This window comes from Trachemys scripta, chromosome 4 (assembly GCF_013100865.1).
Source record: "Trachemys scripta elegans isolate TJP31775 chromosome 4, CAS_Tse_1.0, whole genome shotgun sequence".
Lineage (NCBI taxonomy): Eukaryota > Metazoa > Chordata > Testudines > Emydidae > Trachemys > Trachemys scripta.
In genome coordinates this window covers 30965005-30982106 of record NC_048301.1, presented here as the reverse complement: position 1 = coordinate 30982106, position 17102 = coordinate 30965005, and the positions used below count along the sequence as shown (strand labels likewise).

The following is a 17102-nucleotide window of genomic DNA, read 5'->3' as shown; positions in this document are numbered from 1 at the left end:
AGGATAAAGTTTATCTTCACCCTCACCCAAAATTTCTCACAAAAGTAGTCTCTAATTTTCATGTTAATCAAGCAATCTATTTGCCCATGTTCTGTCTGAAACACGATGCACATACGGATGAGGAAAAGCTTCACTCTTGGATGTGAGAAGAAGGGCTTTAGCTTTCTACCTGGCACGAACTAAATCTTTTAGATCCTGTATGAAATTGTTTGTAACAGTTGCAGACAGAGCTATGGGCCAACCAGTTTCCACTCAGAGAATCTCCTCCTGGATCTCTTCATGCATTCATTTATGCTACCAACTGGTTAATATAATCCCACCAACTAGAAAGCTGGCACATTCTACTAGTGCACAGACAGTTTCTGCAGCTTTCTTAGCGCAAGTGCCTATTATAGACATTTGTGAAGCAGCCACTTGGTCATCAGTCCACACTTTTGCATCTCATTATGCCATTTCTGTCAGTCAAGATCAGTTGTTCTCAGCCCGCAGCCCAATTAGCACACAGCTGTTGCCCATGTGACAGCTTCAGGACCATAGAGGTAGTATATATATTGTGTGGATTCGGCCCACATAACACAGAGAGAGCTGCATATGTGGCTCACAGTGGTAAATAGGTTGAGAACCACTGGTCCAGAGATAATGCCAATTTGGACAGGCTATCTTACAATCACTGTTCAGGTAGACTCTGAATCCACCTCCTTGCATGTTTGCTTTTGAGTCACCTACAGTGGCATGGACAGGTGCAATCACTCAAAGAATAAAAACCAGTTACCTTTCTTTCTTTAATTGTTATTCTTCAAGATGTGTTCCATATGTCCACTCCATGACCCTCCCACCGTCCCCTCTCTATTGGAGTTTGTCTGGTACAAAGGAACTATGGCGGGTCAGTGGCAGCTCTGCTTTCTTATACCAGCATGCAGTGGTGCATGGTGACAGAGGGCTCTCAAGCCACACCGACTGGTGCCACTGAGGGGAAAAAAATCTTTAACATCTGTGCACAGGGTGCACTCACACCTACAGTGGAACAGACATGTGCAACCCATATTAAAGGTCAACAGTTACAGCAAGGTAGATTAACCAGTTTTTTTGTGTTGGTTACACTATCACCAAGAAGAAAAAGAAATGGACAGAACAGGAAAAATCCTGAGCTTTAACACTTCATGAATGTCAATTTAGCCAACATTTCTTCATATAATAATTCATTTTGCTTAAAAAAAAATTGTGATAATTGTGACAGTATAGCTCTTTCTTTATTTCATTAGAACTGATTGCCAACAATACAGGATATATGAGTATGGAGCTTGTACTGGCACTTCGACAAGCCTAAAGGATTATTTTGATCAGCTTAAAGACATGGTGACTTTTTACTTAGGCTGCAGCTTCTCATTTGAAAAGGCAGCCCACAAGGTTGGTGTTCCTCTAAGGAACGTTGAGCAGAAATGCAACGTAAGCATGTACAAGGTAAGAACACAATAATTGTTAAATTACATCGAGGTTCAGATAGGGTTACATCAGCACATTTTTGTACACTGAAACCTGTACTGCAGACCATCTCCAATACACACAATATTGACTATTATTAAACCACTTTTAGTATTTCCACATGGATTTGCTGTTTAGTTAAAAGGTTGAGTGTACTATGCAATGGATTTTTGTTTCACCTTGCGTTATCATTCAACATGCTTGTTTTTTTCTTGGTCTCAATGAGAAGAAAAAATCACTCTCACAGTGAGAGCCTATGTTAGTCTTCAGGTTGGAGAAAATACGTGAAGTTGTTTACAAAGAAGAATTTGTCTAATTGTGTTTATTACATTCTAGAATTTAAAAATATCACTATTTATTGCAGTAATGGCAATATCAAGATAAAATAAATGCTACCTTTGAATGTAGACCTATGAATGATCCTTAACTATTATTCCTCTATATTTTAATTGAAATCTGATACCTTTTATTAAACATTACCTGTGCAGACAGTATTATTTGTTGGTTTGCTTATCATATCTTAAATGACAAATTAACTTGGAATGACATTTTATCTTTATAACCTAGATTTGTGTTTCTAAGTGGACATGACTCAAAATTAAAATTTCTTAGGACCAATCTGTGGCTCCTCTTCCATGGACAGGAAAGGCCCTGACCCAATGGAACTATGGAAATAGAATATTGCCAGTTTTGGGGTGGGTAGATCTGTAGGATTTCTGCAAACTCTGCTATATGCAGTTTCTCTGCATTTTAGCATGCATGGAGAGTTGTGGCCAATAGATCTTTTTCTTTATGCTTTTTACCCCTTCCCCCAATAGAAGGAGAAAAAAACAGCAGTTAAGGCTACATATCTGGGGTCCACAGTATATCTGGGTTTACCAAGATTTGTGCTGCATATGCCAAATTAAGGATTTAGCTCTTAGAATATAATTAATGGTGCAGAAGATATTCACTGTCATACATGTTAATTACAAGAGCTGAAGGGTAGAATGCCTGGTTTATTCACTATTGATTATTATAGGAAATGGATTATTTTCATTGGATGCTAGTTACAATATTACTCAAAATCCTTTAAAAATGTATGTTAAAATGTGCCCCTTGTAAATTCAAGGGTGCATAGTCATTTCAGAACTGAAAATAAGCCTTGGTAGTTCTTCAATTCCTGCTAATGCCTTGGTTATTTTTTAAATTTTGTCAGACAGATATGCCTTGTTGCAGAGTTGCTAGTTTTTGCTGCAATTTAGTGGTCACAATGAGACCAATTCCTGAAGACCAGTTAGAAGCAGTTGTGGAAGCTTCTTGCCCATTGAAAGACTCACATGGAGCACCAGTTCACATTGGTAACCCTGGTCAGTGTACTTTCCATACATTTCATTCTAGGAGTGTATTACACTGTCCATAAAGCTAAGGGAAAAAATTGACAAAAAGTATGGGGGACAATAAACTTCAGCCTAAATTTCAAGTGGCTACATAAAAACCTAAACCTTTTTATAGGTACATAGGTACTGACTTGTTTACAGTTTAGTTTAGCTGAAAGTGAAGGTTTGATGTGACTGAACAGAGAAAATGTGTTGGATAAAGAGATGGATGTGTGAAACAGGGAAAGAAGTAATGTAGTCTATTTGGTGACAGGTTTCAGAGTGGTAACCGTGTTAGTCTGAATCAGTAAAAACAATGAGGAGTCCTTGTGGCACCTTAGAGACTAACAAATTTATTTGGGCATAAGCTTTCGTGGGATATAACCCACTTCATCAGATGCATGGAGTGTAAAATACAGTAAGCAGGTATAAACATACAGCACATGAAAAGATGGGAGTTGCCTTACCAAGTGGGGGGTCAGTGCTAACGAGGCCAATGGGACACATCCACCCTAATTGAATTGGCCTGCTTACTGTATTTTCCACTCCATGCATCTGATGAAGTGGATTATATCCCATGAAAGCTTATGCCCAAAATTTGTTAGTCTCTAAGGTGCCACAAGGACTCCTCGTTGTAGTTTATTTGGATTTCGGTAAAGTATTTGATTAAATCTTATTGAAAAATACATGTGGTTTGGCTTGAATATGTGCACTGTCCCATCGTTGGAAAGGGTAACAATAAATGGCAGTGTTGGGAGATGGCAGTTTCAAGACGGGATCAGTTGTAAGTCCGGTATTATTTAGCATCTTCATTAATGAACCTGAAAGTAAACATCACATTGCATTTAAAAGTGATGTTGAACTAAGATGTGTTAAAAACAACTGTGAGGACAGAGAAAATAATACAACAGTGGAAAACATATTAGAAATGACCTTTTGTTATGATATGGCAGTAATAAAAAAACCAGTGACGTTATTGGCTATATGAAATCACGGAGCATGGAGGGGGGTCTATATGGCACTAGTGACCCTGCACCTAGAATAATGCATACAGGTCTGGGTATTTAACTTCTAGAAGGCAAACTACAAATTGGAGTGAGTTCAGAGAAGAGCAACAAAAATGATTAAGAGGCTATTTTTGTTGGTCTCTGAGGAGTATTTTAAATAATCACATGTGGTTTACTCAAATAAAGTCTAGGGCAGGTGGGGGGAAAATAAGAAAACCAGCTGCAGGTGTCTGAAGAATGTAAACACAAAGGAGAGAGAGCAATTGTTTAGGATGATCCAGGACAGCATAACTAAAAATAATTGAATTAATTCAAGCAAAGGATTTAGGCTGAAGAACAGGAAAAGTTTGATAGTGAGCTCTAATAGGCTGTGGAATAACTGCCAAAGGGAAGTAGTGAAGGCCCATATCTTTAGCTAATGAAAATGGGCTGGACAAAGCACTGGATAGGAACATGCCTGCATGGGCAAATAGGAATAACCCACCACTACTCTTATGAAAGTATCTCTTGAGTGAACAGATCAGCTATTGTAAGAACGTTTCCTAGGAACTGTAAAATTCAGAGAGTGCTCAGCAGGTTTTCATTTGTCTCAGATATAGCCAATATAATATGTAATAAAATGTCATCATCCGTGTTTTACTAATATACAAAAAAAATTTAAGGCATATAATATTAGGACAGGAACCGAGGACACATACATGCATACTAAGGGAGCCTAACAGGCCATTTGAGTCATAGGTTGGCCTTGTCATTACTGCTTTCCATGCTGCAATTTTAACACAGTGTCACTGGATGAGCTCAGCTTTATACCATTACTGCTTTGCTGGAATTTAATGTTGTTTTACTGTTTGTCAATCATAGGCCTATTAGGAATCCAAAACCTTTCCAGACCAGACTATGGAGATCCAGTTCAGCCTCACCCTCAGGATGTTCCAGTGTTTTGGGCCTGTGGAGTAACAGGGGTGGAAGCAGTCAGCAACTGCAGTATGATGGACTTTTTATGTTTGCGATAACAGTGGTTTCATTTTTATGTTGTTCACTGTACACTGAGAGAGTTCTTATTGGTAGGATGTGGTTAGTGGGTCTGATCTTCATTGCCTTGAACTAGAGCTGGTTGAAAAATCTTTGATGGACCCATTTTCTGTTGGAACAGTTCATTGAGTTATTTCCCAATGGGTGCTCCACATGAGGTTGTGCACATGCCCGTGCACTCTCCCATCGGAGATCTTTCTGCTAGTAGTGCCTGCACCGGCTGCACCTGCGCTGTACACCTCCTTGTGCTCCAGTATGAAAACATATAGGGAGAAGTGGACCATGCTACTCCAGTTCATTCTTAACTGCCTGCAGCTTGAGATGCAGTTCTGTGGTATCAGCTATCTGGTTGACATAGTTATTCTTCTGCCCTTTTACTCTTTATTTTTGTTTTACAATTAATTTTTAGTTGTTGATATTTGTTTTGTTTTTGCTGTTGTTAATTTACATTTTATAGCACAGATGTGCTTTGAAGGTGGGTTCCCTCATCTGTTCCTTCTTTCTTTGAGGGCCTCCTTTTCTCTCTGGCCTTCTTGACTGGCAGCTTTCCTGGCAGAGTATGCCCAAGATCCCAGGATTCAAGCCCTTCTAAATCTGACACAGGTCTTTCTCCCTTCTGTGATAGGCATTCCAGCTGCCTCTCCTGTATTGGGGCTTGTCTACACTACCGCGCGGGGTTGATCTAAGATACGCCACTTCAGCTATGTGAATAGCATAGCTGAAGTTGACATACCTAGATCTACTTACCGTGGTGTCTTCAGTGTGGCAAATCGACAGCTGACGCTCTCCCGTCTACTCAGCTTGCGCTCCTCATTCTGGTGGGATACCGGAGTCGATGGAAGAGCGGTCAACGGTCAATTTATTGCGTCTATAGTAGATGCGATAAATTGACCCCCGCTGAGTTGATCACTGCCTGCCTGTCCAGCGGGTAGTGTAGACAAGCCCTTGGAGAGGCTCATGTCCCATCCAGGCTTCAAGAGCTCCGGTGGCAGGGAGCCCCTGGCCCTTTAAATCACCGCACAATCCCTGCTCCCTGAGCCCTGGGGTAGCGGCGGCAGGGCTCTGGCAGCGATTTAAAGAGCCAGGGGCTCCTGCTGCTCCGGGGAGCCCTGACCCTTTAAAGTGCCACCCGAGCATCGCTGCCGGAGCCCTGGGGTAATGGCGGCAGGGCTCCAGCAGTGATTTAAAGGGCCAGGAGCTCCCCACAGCGGGTGGAGCCCTGGGCCCTTTAAATCACAGCCGGAGCCCTACCACCGCTACCCCAGGGCTCCAGTGGCGATTTAAAGGGCCCTGGGCTCCGGCTGCTGCAGGGGACCCCGGGCCCTTTAAATCGCCAGCCTGGGGAAGCCAGTCAGTCCGGAACGGCATACCAGCTCTTGCCGGTACACCGGACCGCCTTACTTTCACCACTGCTCATTGGTACCAAGATCAGACTCTTCCAGTTGGAAGGACTCTTAGAAGAAATTATCTTACCAGGTCCACCAACAGCTAGATCTTTCCAGAATGACCGTGGTCTTCTGTGGTACCACCTCCTGTACTGCTGGACATATTTAATCTGGTGGAACACTCCCCGGGCTCACGGGTAGCTTCTAGGTACCTCTCTCACGAGAGCCTTCATGGTATCGAAGAACCCGAGTTCCTGTTCCTAAGGGGTACCACAAAGACTTTCCCACTGGCACATGTCTTCCCACCCTGACCAAACATATTCCCTGATATCGCTGCAGCCTCAGGTATAGATCCACCCACCAGTACCATCACAATTGCTGGATCTGCCTTGGCTTCTAATACTGATGTGAGCCCTGGTACAGACTCCTTCAGCTCCATCACTAGACATAGAACACCTCCTCTGATTCAGAGGTCTCTATTGAGGGCTGTACCATCTATCACCCTCCTCCTCTTGAGGTCTTCCCTGAAGAAGAGACCTGAGGAGCCAGCAGACACTTGATCCAACAGCTCTGGCAAGACCACCCAAGACGTGTAGTGCCTTTCCCTTACACCCCTCTCCAGGGGTATTTCGGAGCCCTTGAGCTCCATATGAGGACCGCGTCTACAGGGTATCCTTACACAGGAGGTCCCAACAGGATTCTCATCCACCAATAGCTCAGGAGCCTCCTCACCCTACTCAAGAGGGGCCATCAGAGGATCAAGAGTTCAGATGAAGTTTGCCCCAGAAGAGACAACTATGCCTTCTCTGCCATCCTACATGGATAACTTTCAGAACTTGATGAAATGCATAATAGAGGCTATACAGATTCCTTTGGAGGAAATCCAGGAACAAAAGCAATCCTTGGTGGACATCTTGCACGCCTTCACTCAGGGCAAGATAGCCTTACCTATTAATGAGGCCCTTCTCTCACCAACCCACACAGTGTGGCAGACTCTGGCCATCATCTCACTCACCTGTAACAGGGTCAATAAAAAGTACTATGGCCCAGCCAAAGGCTTGGAGTACTTGTTTTCTCATCGCACTCCTAATTCCCTAGTCGTCAATGCCACGAACAAAAGAAGTCAGTAATATCTGACAAAGAACTTAACCATCTGACCTTCTAAGGTGTAAGAGCTACTTATCAGTGTCTCCAATTCCGAGTTGCCAACTGCCAAGCCCTGATGGCAAAATATGACGTTACCTATTATAGTAAATTTTCTCATTTTATTATGAGAACAAGAGAGAGCAGTTTCTAACTCTTATTACAGATGGTCATACAATAGCCAAAGCCTTCCTGCAGGCCTCCCTTAATAAGGAGGATATGGCCTCTCATTCTGTGCCCTGTGCCATAGTCATGCACCAGACCTCCTGGGTACAGTCCTCTGGCTTGCTCAAGGAAGTACAAAATATTATGTAGGGCTTGCCTTTTAAAGGGCCTAAGCTCTTTAGTGACATACAGTCAGATCTCTTCATTCACTCAAAGACTCCAGGGTGACATTGCACTTTCTTGGTATCTATACTCCATTTACAAAGTGAAAATATAGCAAATCTCAGACAGCACAATGCTCGCATCCGGTGTACTATCAGGCATTTCAAAGAATTATTGAGCCACCCAAAAAAGGTTTAGGCACAAGAAAGGCCTATCCTCCATTGTCACCTTTCAGATGGCTACTTCATCCAAACGACCATTTTGATACTTTGGTCGAGATTTCTGTTCAGGGATCCTTCTCACAGGGGGCTCTGTTCCACCCCCAAAGCCTTCGCCTCAACATATAAACCCTGACACCCGTGCAATGCATAGACTTGGAGGCAGCCAAAACATACCTCCCTATGGACAGGCTTGCCAAGAGATCCAACCTGATCTTCATTCTTACAGCAGAGTCCACGAACCACAATGAGAACTTGTCTTCAGCTCCTGGGACACATGGCAGTCTGAACTTCTGTAATCCCTCATGCAAGGCTGAGTTCCTGGTGTCTTCAAGCCTGGCTCAAGACAGCCTACACTCCCAGCAGGCACAAGCAGTCCAGGGAGATGTCAGGCCCTCAGATGGTACTCGACTCCCTCAATGCTGGAAGTACCCTTTAAAAGTCTGCATGGGAACCCCCTTCTCATGTCTATCTCCCACACACATCATCACCACAGTTGCCTCCCTTATAGCCTCCGGTGCTCAACTGCAAAATCCTAAAGCCCAAGGCAAATGGACTCCTCAAAAGTTGTCACTACATATCAACATATTTTAACTTCAAGCAGGCATAACTAAGCCCTTCAGGGTTTTTCCCAGGCTCTTAGTTTGCTTTGCAGAGAGGATGATGGGTCATTCAATCTCCTCTCAGAGACTGTGTGGGTAGGTATCAGGATGCATTTTGGCATGCTATGAGACATAGATTGTACCCACCCTCCTAGAGTCACTACTCACGTCATGCAGGCTCAATCTACTTCCAGTGCCCTCCTTAGGAAGGTATGCTTCAAGGACATTTGCAAGGCCGCCACCTGGTCTTGCATTCACATATTTTTCACAGCATTATCCCTTACTCCATGCCACCAAAGTGGACATGACATTCTGTGAAGCAGTTCTGCATTCTGTACTGGATCCACCTCCTCAGCATCCTCTTCCACATTAAGGTACTGCTTGGTAGTCTCCTCATGAGAAACCCAAGTGGACAACACTCGAAGAAGGAGAGGTTACTTACCTTGTACAGTAACTGGAATTCTTTGAGATGTTTTGTCTGGATGGGTGCTCCACTCCCACCTTCCTTTTCCTTTTGCTTCGGACTTTTATTATGCTCTGAGGTTGAGAAGGAACTGGAGAGGTGTGGGTCTGCTTTTATCTATATGCCCTCTTACTGGAGCGTAAGGCAGCATACAATACAGGTGCAGACCTGTGGGATATATTAGCAGAAGAATCTCTGATCGAGAGTGCACAAGCGCATGCACATCCTCAAATGGAGCACCCACAGGGACAAAACAACTTGAACTCCAGTTACTGTACAAGATGATAAGTAACCTCTTCTTCCGTCAGAATCAAAATTAAATGCAAAATCATGTTAATTTCACCAAAATTTTGTTTAGGAGGAAAATTGGAGAAAAAGAGTTATGTGGAAATGTTCCGTTTCAGCATTTTGGTAAAGAACCATTTTGATTTTTCATTTTGAAACTGCTTTTCTTTCACATTTTTTTCAAATTCTGTATTATATTATATATATACACCTGGAAGGATTAGATTTTAATTGCTAACCATCAGTAAACATAGATTTCACCATACACACATAAAATGATGAAAAAAATCTTTCCATCAATAATAATTTAACTTTACAGATAGACAGAGTAAGAAAAATGCTGCTTGAGAACTTTAGTTTGATTTAAGGATATTTACTTTGTACATTTTGACATGTGATGTTGGCAATTTTTGTTTTGATAGTTATATAGCTTTAACTTTGTGAACCTCAACATATACTGTCTTAATTATTGCCTGACCCTCCCCCATAATTTCCAGCAACTGTAAAAAATTAAATTGATTAAAAATAGGGGGAGAATACAGTAAAAGATTTTTTACCTGGCATGTTGGGAGAATGGGGGGTGCTGGTAAGTGAAAAATTCTGGTTAACTAAGAGGGAGGGAGTGGAGGCATGCAGGGCGCAGGCTCTGGGAGGGAGTTTGGGTGTGGGAGAGAGTGTGGGGCAGGGGGTTGGGGTGCGCGAAGTGCCGAATGTGGGATTGCTCACCTCAAGTGGCTCCCCGCAAGCAGCGACCAGTCCCTGCGGTCCCTAGGCAGAGGTGCGGCTAGGCAGCTCTGCAAACGCTGCCCCCGTCCACAGGCGCCACCCCCCGCAGATCCCATTAGCTACGGTTCCCAGCCAATGGGAGCTGCGGAGCCAGCGCTGGGGCGGGGACAGTGTGCGCAGAGCCACCTAGCTGCACTTCCATCTAAGGGCCACAGGGACTGGTCACTGCTTGCGCGGAGCCGCCCAAGGTGAGCGCCCCCCCCCGGATCCAGCACCCCGCATCCCCTCCCACACCCAATCTCCCTCCCAGAGCTCGCACCCCAATCCCGTGCCCCCCCCTGCACCCAAACTCCCTCCGAGAGCCTGTGACCCTCATCGCCCCCCCCCGCGCCCCAGTCCTGCACCCCCTCCTGCACTCCAAACCCCTTGTGGCCATTCCTCCGCCTTGGAGCAGCAGGAGCATGTCGCCACTTCCAGGAAGCCACATAGGGAGCCTGCCTGCCTTGCACCAACCAGGACTATAAAGCAGACTTTCTATGAAGATTAGAAATGCCAGTTTATAGAGCTCTCTGGTTGGTACAGGGCCGGAGAACACAGCTTTTACTGTTCTTTAAAACCATAATTTTACACTATGTAAAAATTTAATTCAATAACAACAACAAAATGCTTAAAAATAAACATCAATATTACGTGTCAAAATTATTTTAAAAATCTAATTTTGCCAAGCCTAATTATATTTTATAATATAAAATAAAGTCAACTGAAACAAAACATTTTGATTTTTCTCAAAAAAAAACCATTTTGACTGATCCAAAAAAATTTTTTTCCTGAATTTTCTTTCACAGAGAATTTCAAAAATTTGGGGGTTTGTTCCAAATCACAACAAAAACAAACTTCAGGATTCTTTGTGAAACAGCATTTCCATTCTCCACACAGCTCTACATTGTACCTTATGCAGTCATTTATATTTAATGCGAAATGAGGGCACAGTGGATGTGAAATGCTTGCAAATCATAGTGGCAGTGTTTTACATTGTGTCTAAATGACTACACAAGGCAAAGGCAGTGGAGAATGAGGCCCAGTGTATTTTTTTAGTGCTTCTGCAAAGTGAGTTTAGTAACATGGACTAGAGCAGTGCTTACAGTGGATAGGCTGCCTCTCACGCGCATTTACTATACAGCAAACTCACAGATACTAAAGAAAGGCAATGTTGTTTAGTGTTTGTACTACAGAAGTGGGTGACTGATTATATTTTTAATCCCAGCTGTACCACTGACCCATTGTATGACTATAGGCAAGTCACTTGTACCTAAATTGTCAAAATTATCACTGATTTAGGTGCCCAACTTGAGACATCTAAGATCTGATTTTCAGATTAACTCCATTAGGAGCTGCAAGTGCTCAGTGCCTCCAAAATCAGGTTCTAAATCGTTCAAGTTGGGTAACAAAAATGGGGACACTTCTGAAAATATAAGCCCAATCATCTAAATACAATTTCATATAGTCTTTTTCTTAAGTGAAAATGCGTTCAACTGATCCATAAGCCCCCGTTCTTTCCTTCCGATGTGTTTGTGTGTGTATATTTTATATATTTATATATATATATATGTACACACATACACACAAACTTACAATGTTACTTATGTATATATTTGATTAGCTCCCTTCACGTGTCACTTGTCATCTTATATTGTAAGCTCTTTGGGGTAGGGACCATGTATATGTTTTAGGTGCAACTTTTCTATTTTTCTTATCGTTCCGGTGCTTTATCAATAATATTTTTATTTGTTATTAGTATATTGTATATTGTATTAGTATATTAGCATACTGAATTGAAGTTTTTCCATCTATTGTAGAGTCTCCGCTGGCTTTTACACATTCTCCTGGGTGCATGTTTATTACTGCCCTGAAGAATGAAGATGCTCCAGTTCATAACTCTAAAGAAATCCCCACGGTCCACTGCATTTCTCAAAATCCTTTGCATTATAGCATTGCATCAGAAACAGCTGTGCAAAAGATAAGAGAGCTAGAAAGTCTAATTGGAGTAGATCCAGGTAAAAAAAATAAAAATTTTTCTTGAGTTAATGAAGAATTAATCATTCTGGAAACATAGGATTTGTCATACTAAATTAGTATGATCCATTCCGTTCATTTAGATATTGCACAGGTGACCTTAAATAGTAAAAATTGAAAGGTAATTCCAAATGTTACAAAGAATTCCACTGTTAGGTTATTCTGATAGAACGTTGTTACTTCTCCCCTTCCATCTTACCAAATGGACTACTTTGTGCCAGCCTAAGGTACTGGTCTGCACCGGATAAAGGCAGGCATCAATTCAGTTCCCATTCCTGGTCTCATTTTCAGACTCTGAGTTCTAGACAGTCAGGCCTGGTGGTTAAAGCAGTGTCCGAGAACAGATATCAAGGGTTGAAGCTGGAGGTAGAGTTGGGACCTGGCCGAGGGCAGCACTGAAACTGGGGTCCAGGGACAAGCCGTGGGTAAGAACCGGGGTCAGAGTCCATAGTTGTGCCAACTCAGGATTGTAGTCAGAATTTGGAAGCAGGATGAAGTCGAAGCTGGGCTGGAGTCAGTCCAAGGATCTGGGGGTCAGGAGCTGGGAGCAGATCAGGACCAGGGCTGGAGCAGCTGAAGCGGGCTAGGACAAGGCTTAGGCAAGGCTGGGGCAGGAACAGGGATAGGATCAAGGGCAGGCTGAAAGCCTAGAAAATCTGTAACACCATGAGGCAGCAGGAAGATTCCTAGCCAAATGGTGCTGTTGCAGAGAGCAAGTTGTGACTCTGGTGGGGAGTGTGAAATACCTGTGCCTGTGGATCATCTGCCCCTGCCCCTGGATAGGCTGTTGCAGCATGCCTGAGAGATGAGTCATTGCAGGCTCTGCTGGAGGGGTGAGTCATAGCTGAGTGAGCAGCCCTGGTCCAGCTGAGGGTTTGCCTTACACTCATTTTCATGCTAACATCATGTACTGCTGACCATCACTGAAAACCCTAGGCAGATTGCACCTGACTGCTGCAAGGTGACTGGAGACCAGAAGCTAGTTCTCACCAGGAAGAAATCTAGTTACTGTATATAAATAGGGCCCTACCAGTGCTTAATTTGTAATGAAAGAGGTGCTGGGGCTCAAGCAATTAGGTGCCAGGGCTCAAGCAATTATTTACTTTCATAACTTGCGTGGCAAGCTTAGAGGTGACAGGGCTCAGTCCTGGCAAGCCCTGGCACAAATTAAGCACTGGGCCATATCAAATTCATGGTCCCTTTTGGTAAATGTCACAGTCATAGGATTTAATGAGATTTCCTGGTTTCAGATATTTAAATCTGAAATTTCATGGTGGTGTAACCGTGGGAGTCCCAGTCCAAAAAGGGGTTGGGGGGTGGGGTTGGCAAGGCTTTGTAGGGGGGTCACGGTATTGGCACCCTTACTTCTGCGCTGCTGCTGATAGCAATGCTGCCTTCACAGCTGGGTGCCTGGCCAGCAGCCACCACTTTCCAGCATCCAGCTCTGAAGGCAGTAGCACAGAAGTAAGGGTGGCAATACTATATCATGCCACCCCTGCTTTTGTACTGCTGCTGGTGGCAGTGCTGCCTTCAGAGTTGGGCTCCCAGCCACCGCTCTCCAGCTGCCCCGTTCTGAAGGCAGTGCCGCCGCCAGCAGTAGTGCAGAAGTAAGGGTGGCAATACCATGACCCCCTCTACAATGGCCAGATTTCATGAGGGAAACCAGATCACGGTCCATGACGCATTTTTCATGGCCGTGAATTTGGTAGGGCCCTATATATAAATGAATACTAGTAGCAATTGCTAGTATATGAACTGCAGAGCTGTTAAACATACTGGCATCAGCTCAAGGATAATTCCCTATGTGAGATGATGTCGACGAGGGCTACTGCATCCTTTAACAGCTTTTCAGCTCCTTCATATATAAAGCATGCTTGGGATTTTATTTGTCTATGTACTTTTAAACACTGACGTCTTCTGAATGGAATAATATCTTGCTTAGCTTAAATGTTCATGTATAACAAGTTTGGGGAAGGCAACATACTAAGATCAGGTATTTTATTTCTTTCCTGTTCAGTACTTCAGCTTATCTTTCTGCTGTAGTACAGAGCAAAGCTTAGTTTTTTCAGGGTTTATACAGAATTTAATTTCTGATAGAAGGAGAATGACACAATCTCTAATGGAAAATTTATGAACTAAATATCTATCTATCTATCTATGAATGCATAACAGTTTACCTACAACCCTTGAAGTAACTGTGAACAATGTCAACAACAACTCTTTTAAGGGTTTTTCCCCAAGTTTTATTACTTATTACTTTTGCAAGTCTCAGTGCAAAATATACTTATGTGCACATACATACATACACTCCTCTAGGGTTCTTTTCTGGGAAATTTTATCCCTCTCAGTCTCTGTAGAATGGTGTCCAAACCCTCTGTAGAGCATGAAAGCAAGCTCCTTAAAGTCTGGGAAACAAGTGATAGTCCTTCAAACTCCCTTTGAGTCTCTGAAACAACAGTCTGCAATTTGCACAGCCTGCAGCAATTTTAATTGCCTTCTTCTTCCCCAAATCTGGCAATCAGTTTGACCCTGAGCACATGAGCAAGATTCAACAGCTAAGCATCTAGGAACAAAGGATTCCAGGTACCACTTCAGAGCATTGTTCCATCTTGCCTGGTGTCCTGCCTCCAACTGTGGTCAATTCCTGATGTTTCAGAGGAAGGCAAAAAAACCCAGAATGGATTTGGCGAATTGTGTATTGAAGGGGAATAAATTCCTTTCAGACCCCTACAGATGACCAAGAAACATGAGATTTTATTATAGTCATTGTTTTAATATGACTGTGTCTTCATTGCACACATGCTTGAGGACATCCAGCTTATTGTGGACCACTTTGCCTATGCCTCAAAGTGCTTCAGTTGAAAAAAGACAGCCAGCAGTAGACCACCAGTATCACCAGCACCATGATCCTATCATCACAATTGACAACACACCCCTCAACTTTATCAGAAAATTCTGTGTGACAAAGTTCCTCCTCTATCTTGGTGGATCCTGCGCTTATTGGTGGATTTTCTTGCCTCAGAGATTCACCATGTGGGTTGGGGAACAGCCCAGAGACCTTCCCCTCTGGAAGAACCCACAGTCCAGGTCAATTGGGAGGAACCCAGGCCCGCCCTGTACTCCGGGTTCCAGCTGCAGTCCTCGTGGACTGCAGCTGTCTATAGTGCCTTCTGTAACAGCTGCATGACAGCTACAACTCCCTGGGCTACTTCCCATGGCCTCCTCCAAACACCTTCCTTATTCTCACCACAGGACCTTCCTCCTGGTGTCTGATAACACTTGTGCTCCTCAGTCCTCCAGCAGCACACCCTCTCACACTCAGCTCCTTGCACCTCTTGCTCCCAGCTCCTCACACTCTCACCACAAACTTAAGTGAGCTCCTTTTAAAACCCAGGTGCCCTGATTAGCCTGTCTTAATTGATTCTAGCAGCTTCTTCTTAATTGGCTCCAGGTGTCCTAATTAGCCTGCCTGCCTTAACTGGTTCTAGTAGGTTCCTGATTACTCTAGTGCAGCCCCTGCTCTGGTCACTCAGGGAACAGAAAACTACTCATCCAGTGACCAGTATATTTGCCCTCTACCAGACTTCTGTACCCCACTGGTCTGGGTCTGTCACACTGGATAGCATACTTTCCAGGAACACCATATTGAATGATGAGATCACTCAGTGCCTGGCAAAGGCAGCTTGGCATTTGGCAGCCTCACTCACAGGCCCTGGAGGGAGCATGGAGTCTGCCTCAGAACTAAGATAAAAATCCTCTGCACTATTGTACTCACCTTATTCTTCTACGGCTGTGAGACATGGATGCTCTACTAATATCACATCAAAAAGCTGGACAGCTTAAACCTTCATTGCCTAAGATCTGTCTTCAATATCAAGTGGCAGGATAGGATCCCCAACACTGAAGTCTTTGAGAGTTGCCAGATCCCTGGCATTGAGAGCATGTTCATCAGGGCTCAACTTTGTTGGGTCGGACATGTAGTCTACATGGAGGTTTCCTGTATGCGAAAGTGGTGCTCTACAGTCAGCTGAGCACAGGAAACCACTCTAAGGGTTGACCCATCCTCAGATATAAAGACTCTTTGAAGGCCAATCTCAATGCATGCAAGATAGACATTAAAATCTGGGAACTCATTGCACTGGAGAGACCCAGATGGAGAGGTATATGCCATGAGGCCGTGTCTACTTTTGAAGAGTGGTGTGTGAGGTCTCTGCAGGAGAAGAGAGCATGTCATAAGTCCAACGCCTCAAGCTCTCCCCCCAGTGACTACACTTGCAAGGCATGCAACCACATTTGCAAATCCAGGATTGGACTCATTTTCCATGTGAGAAGCCATAAAAACAAATAAACCCAGAACTCAACTCAAAACTAGCTGAACACTCACCTGTTGAAGCGATGGAAGAATGTATCCATCCATTGTTTTAATGGTTAGCTGCAGGTGTTACGAGCACATTAAGAAGAAAACAGAGCTTACTCTTCAAGTGATGTACCTATGTGCATTCCACATGGGGCTACACATTTATACCAGGCTCCCGAGTCCAGAAATTCTTCCAAGCAGTGTCTACTGGCCCGCACATGCTGTAGGTCTCCTCATCTTCCTGACTGAGCATATAAGAGACAGTGCAGGCCAACACTTCTCCAGTCCCTTCTTATCACTGCATGACCTGAGTTAGAATCCTATGACCTCTCGTCCTTCAACTCTTTGTACCACGCGTAAAGACATTTGTAAATAGTTTATTTTTCTTAGCTTACTAATTAATTAATGTTCAGTTAGTATAGTGTGAGGTTTCCCCCCCTGGTTGGGGAATCCTTCCCTGTGTCTGGGACTATGCCCTGAGACCTGGGTTTCAAGAATTGCATCTCTTGCCCTCACTCCTTCTCCATCAGTGACGAACATCACTACTGTCTGCGTGAGGTGCATATCTCTGCAAAGTCCAGTATTTGTCGCTCATTTCCACACAGAACTCAAGAAGCCTGTGAGCTTTGCCGAGAAAACACCTG

General features: G+C 43.7%; 1 protein-coding gene across 7 annotated transcripts in view; it reads left to right on the top strand.

The window, feature by feature from the left end:
• DGLUCY (D-glutamate cyclase) overlaps positions 1-17102 on the top strand; it is a 94362-nt gene that overhangs the window by 39892 nt on the left and 37368 nt on the right. For all 7 annotated transcript variants that reach the window (XR_004645444.1, XM_034768093.1, XM_034768092.1 and 4 more), the window contains exons 4-7: positions 1263-1461; positions 2681-2831; positions 4709-4831; positions 11885-12082. Coding sequence is in view for 6 of the 7 variants with exons in the window: in XM_034768093.1 (XP_034623984.1) it covers positions 1263-1461; positions 2681-2831; positions 4709-4831; positions 11885-12082 (671 nt within the window). In the remaining variant the exon portion in view is untranslated. The remainder of the gene's footprint in view (positions 1-1262; positions 1462-2680; positions 2832-4708; positions 4832-11884; positions 12083-17102) is intronic.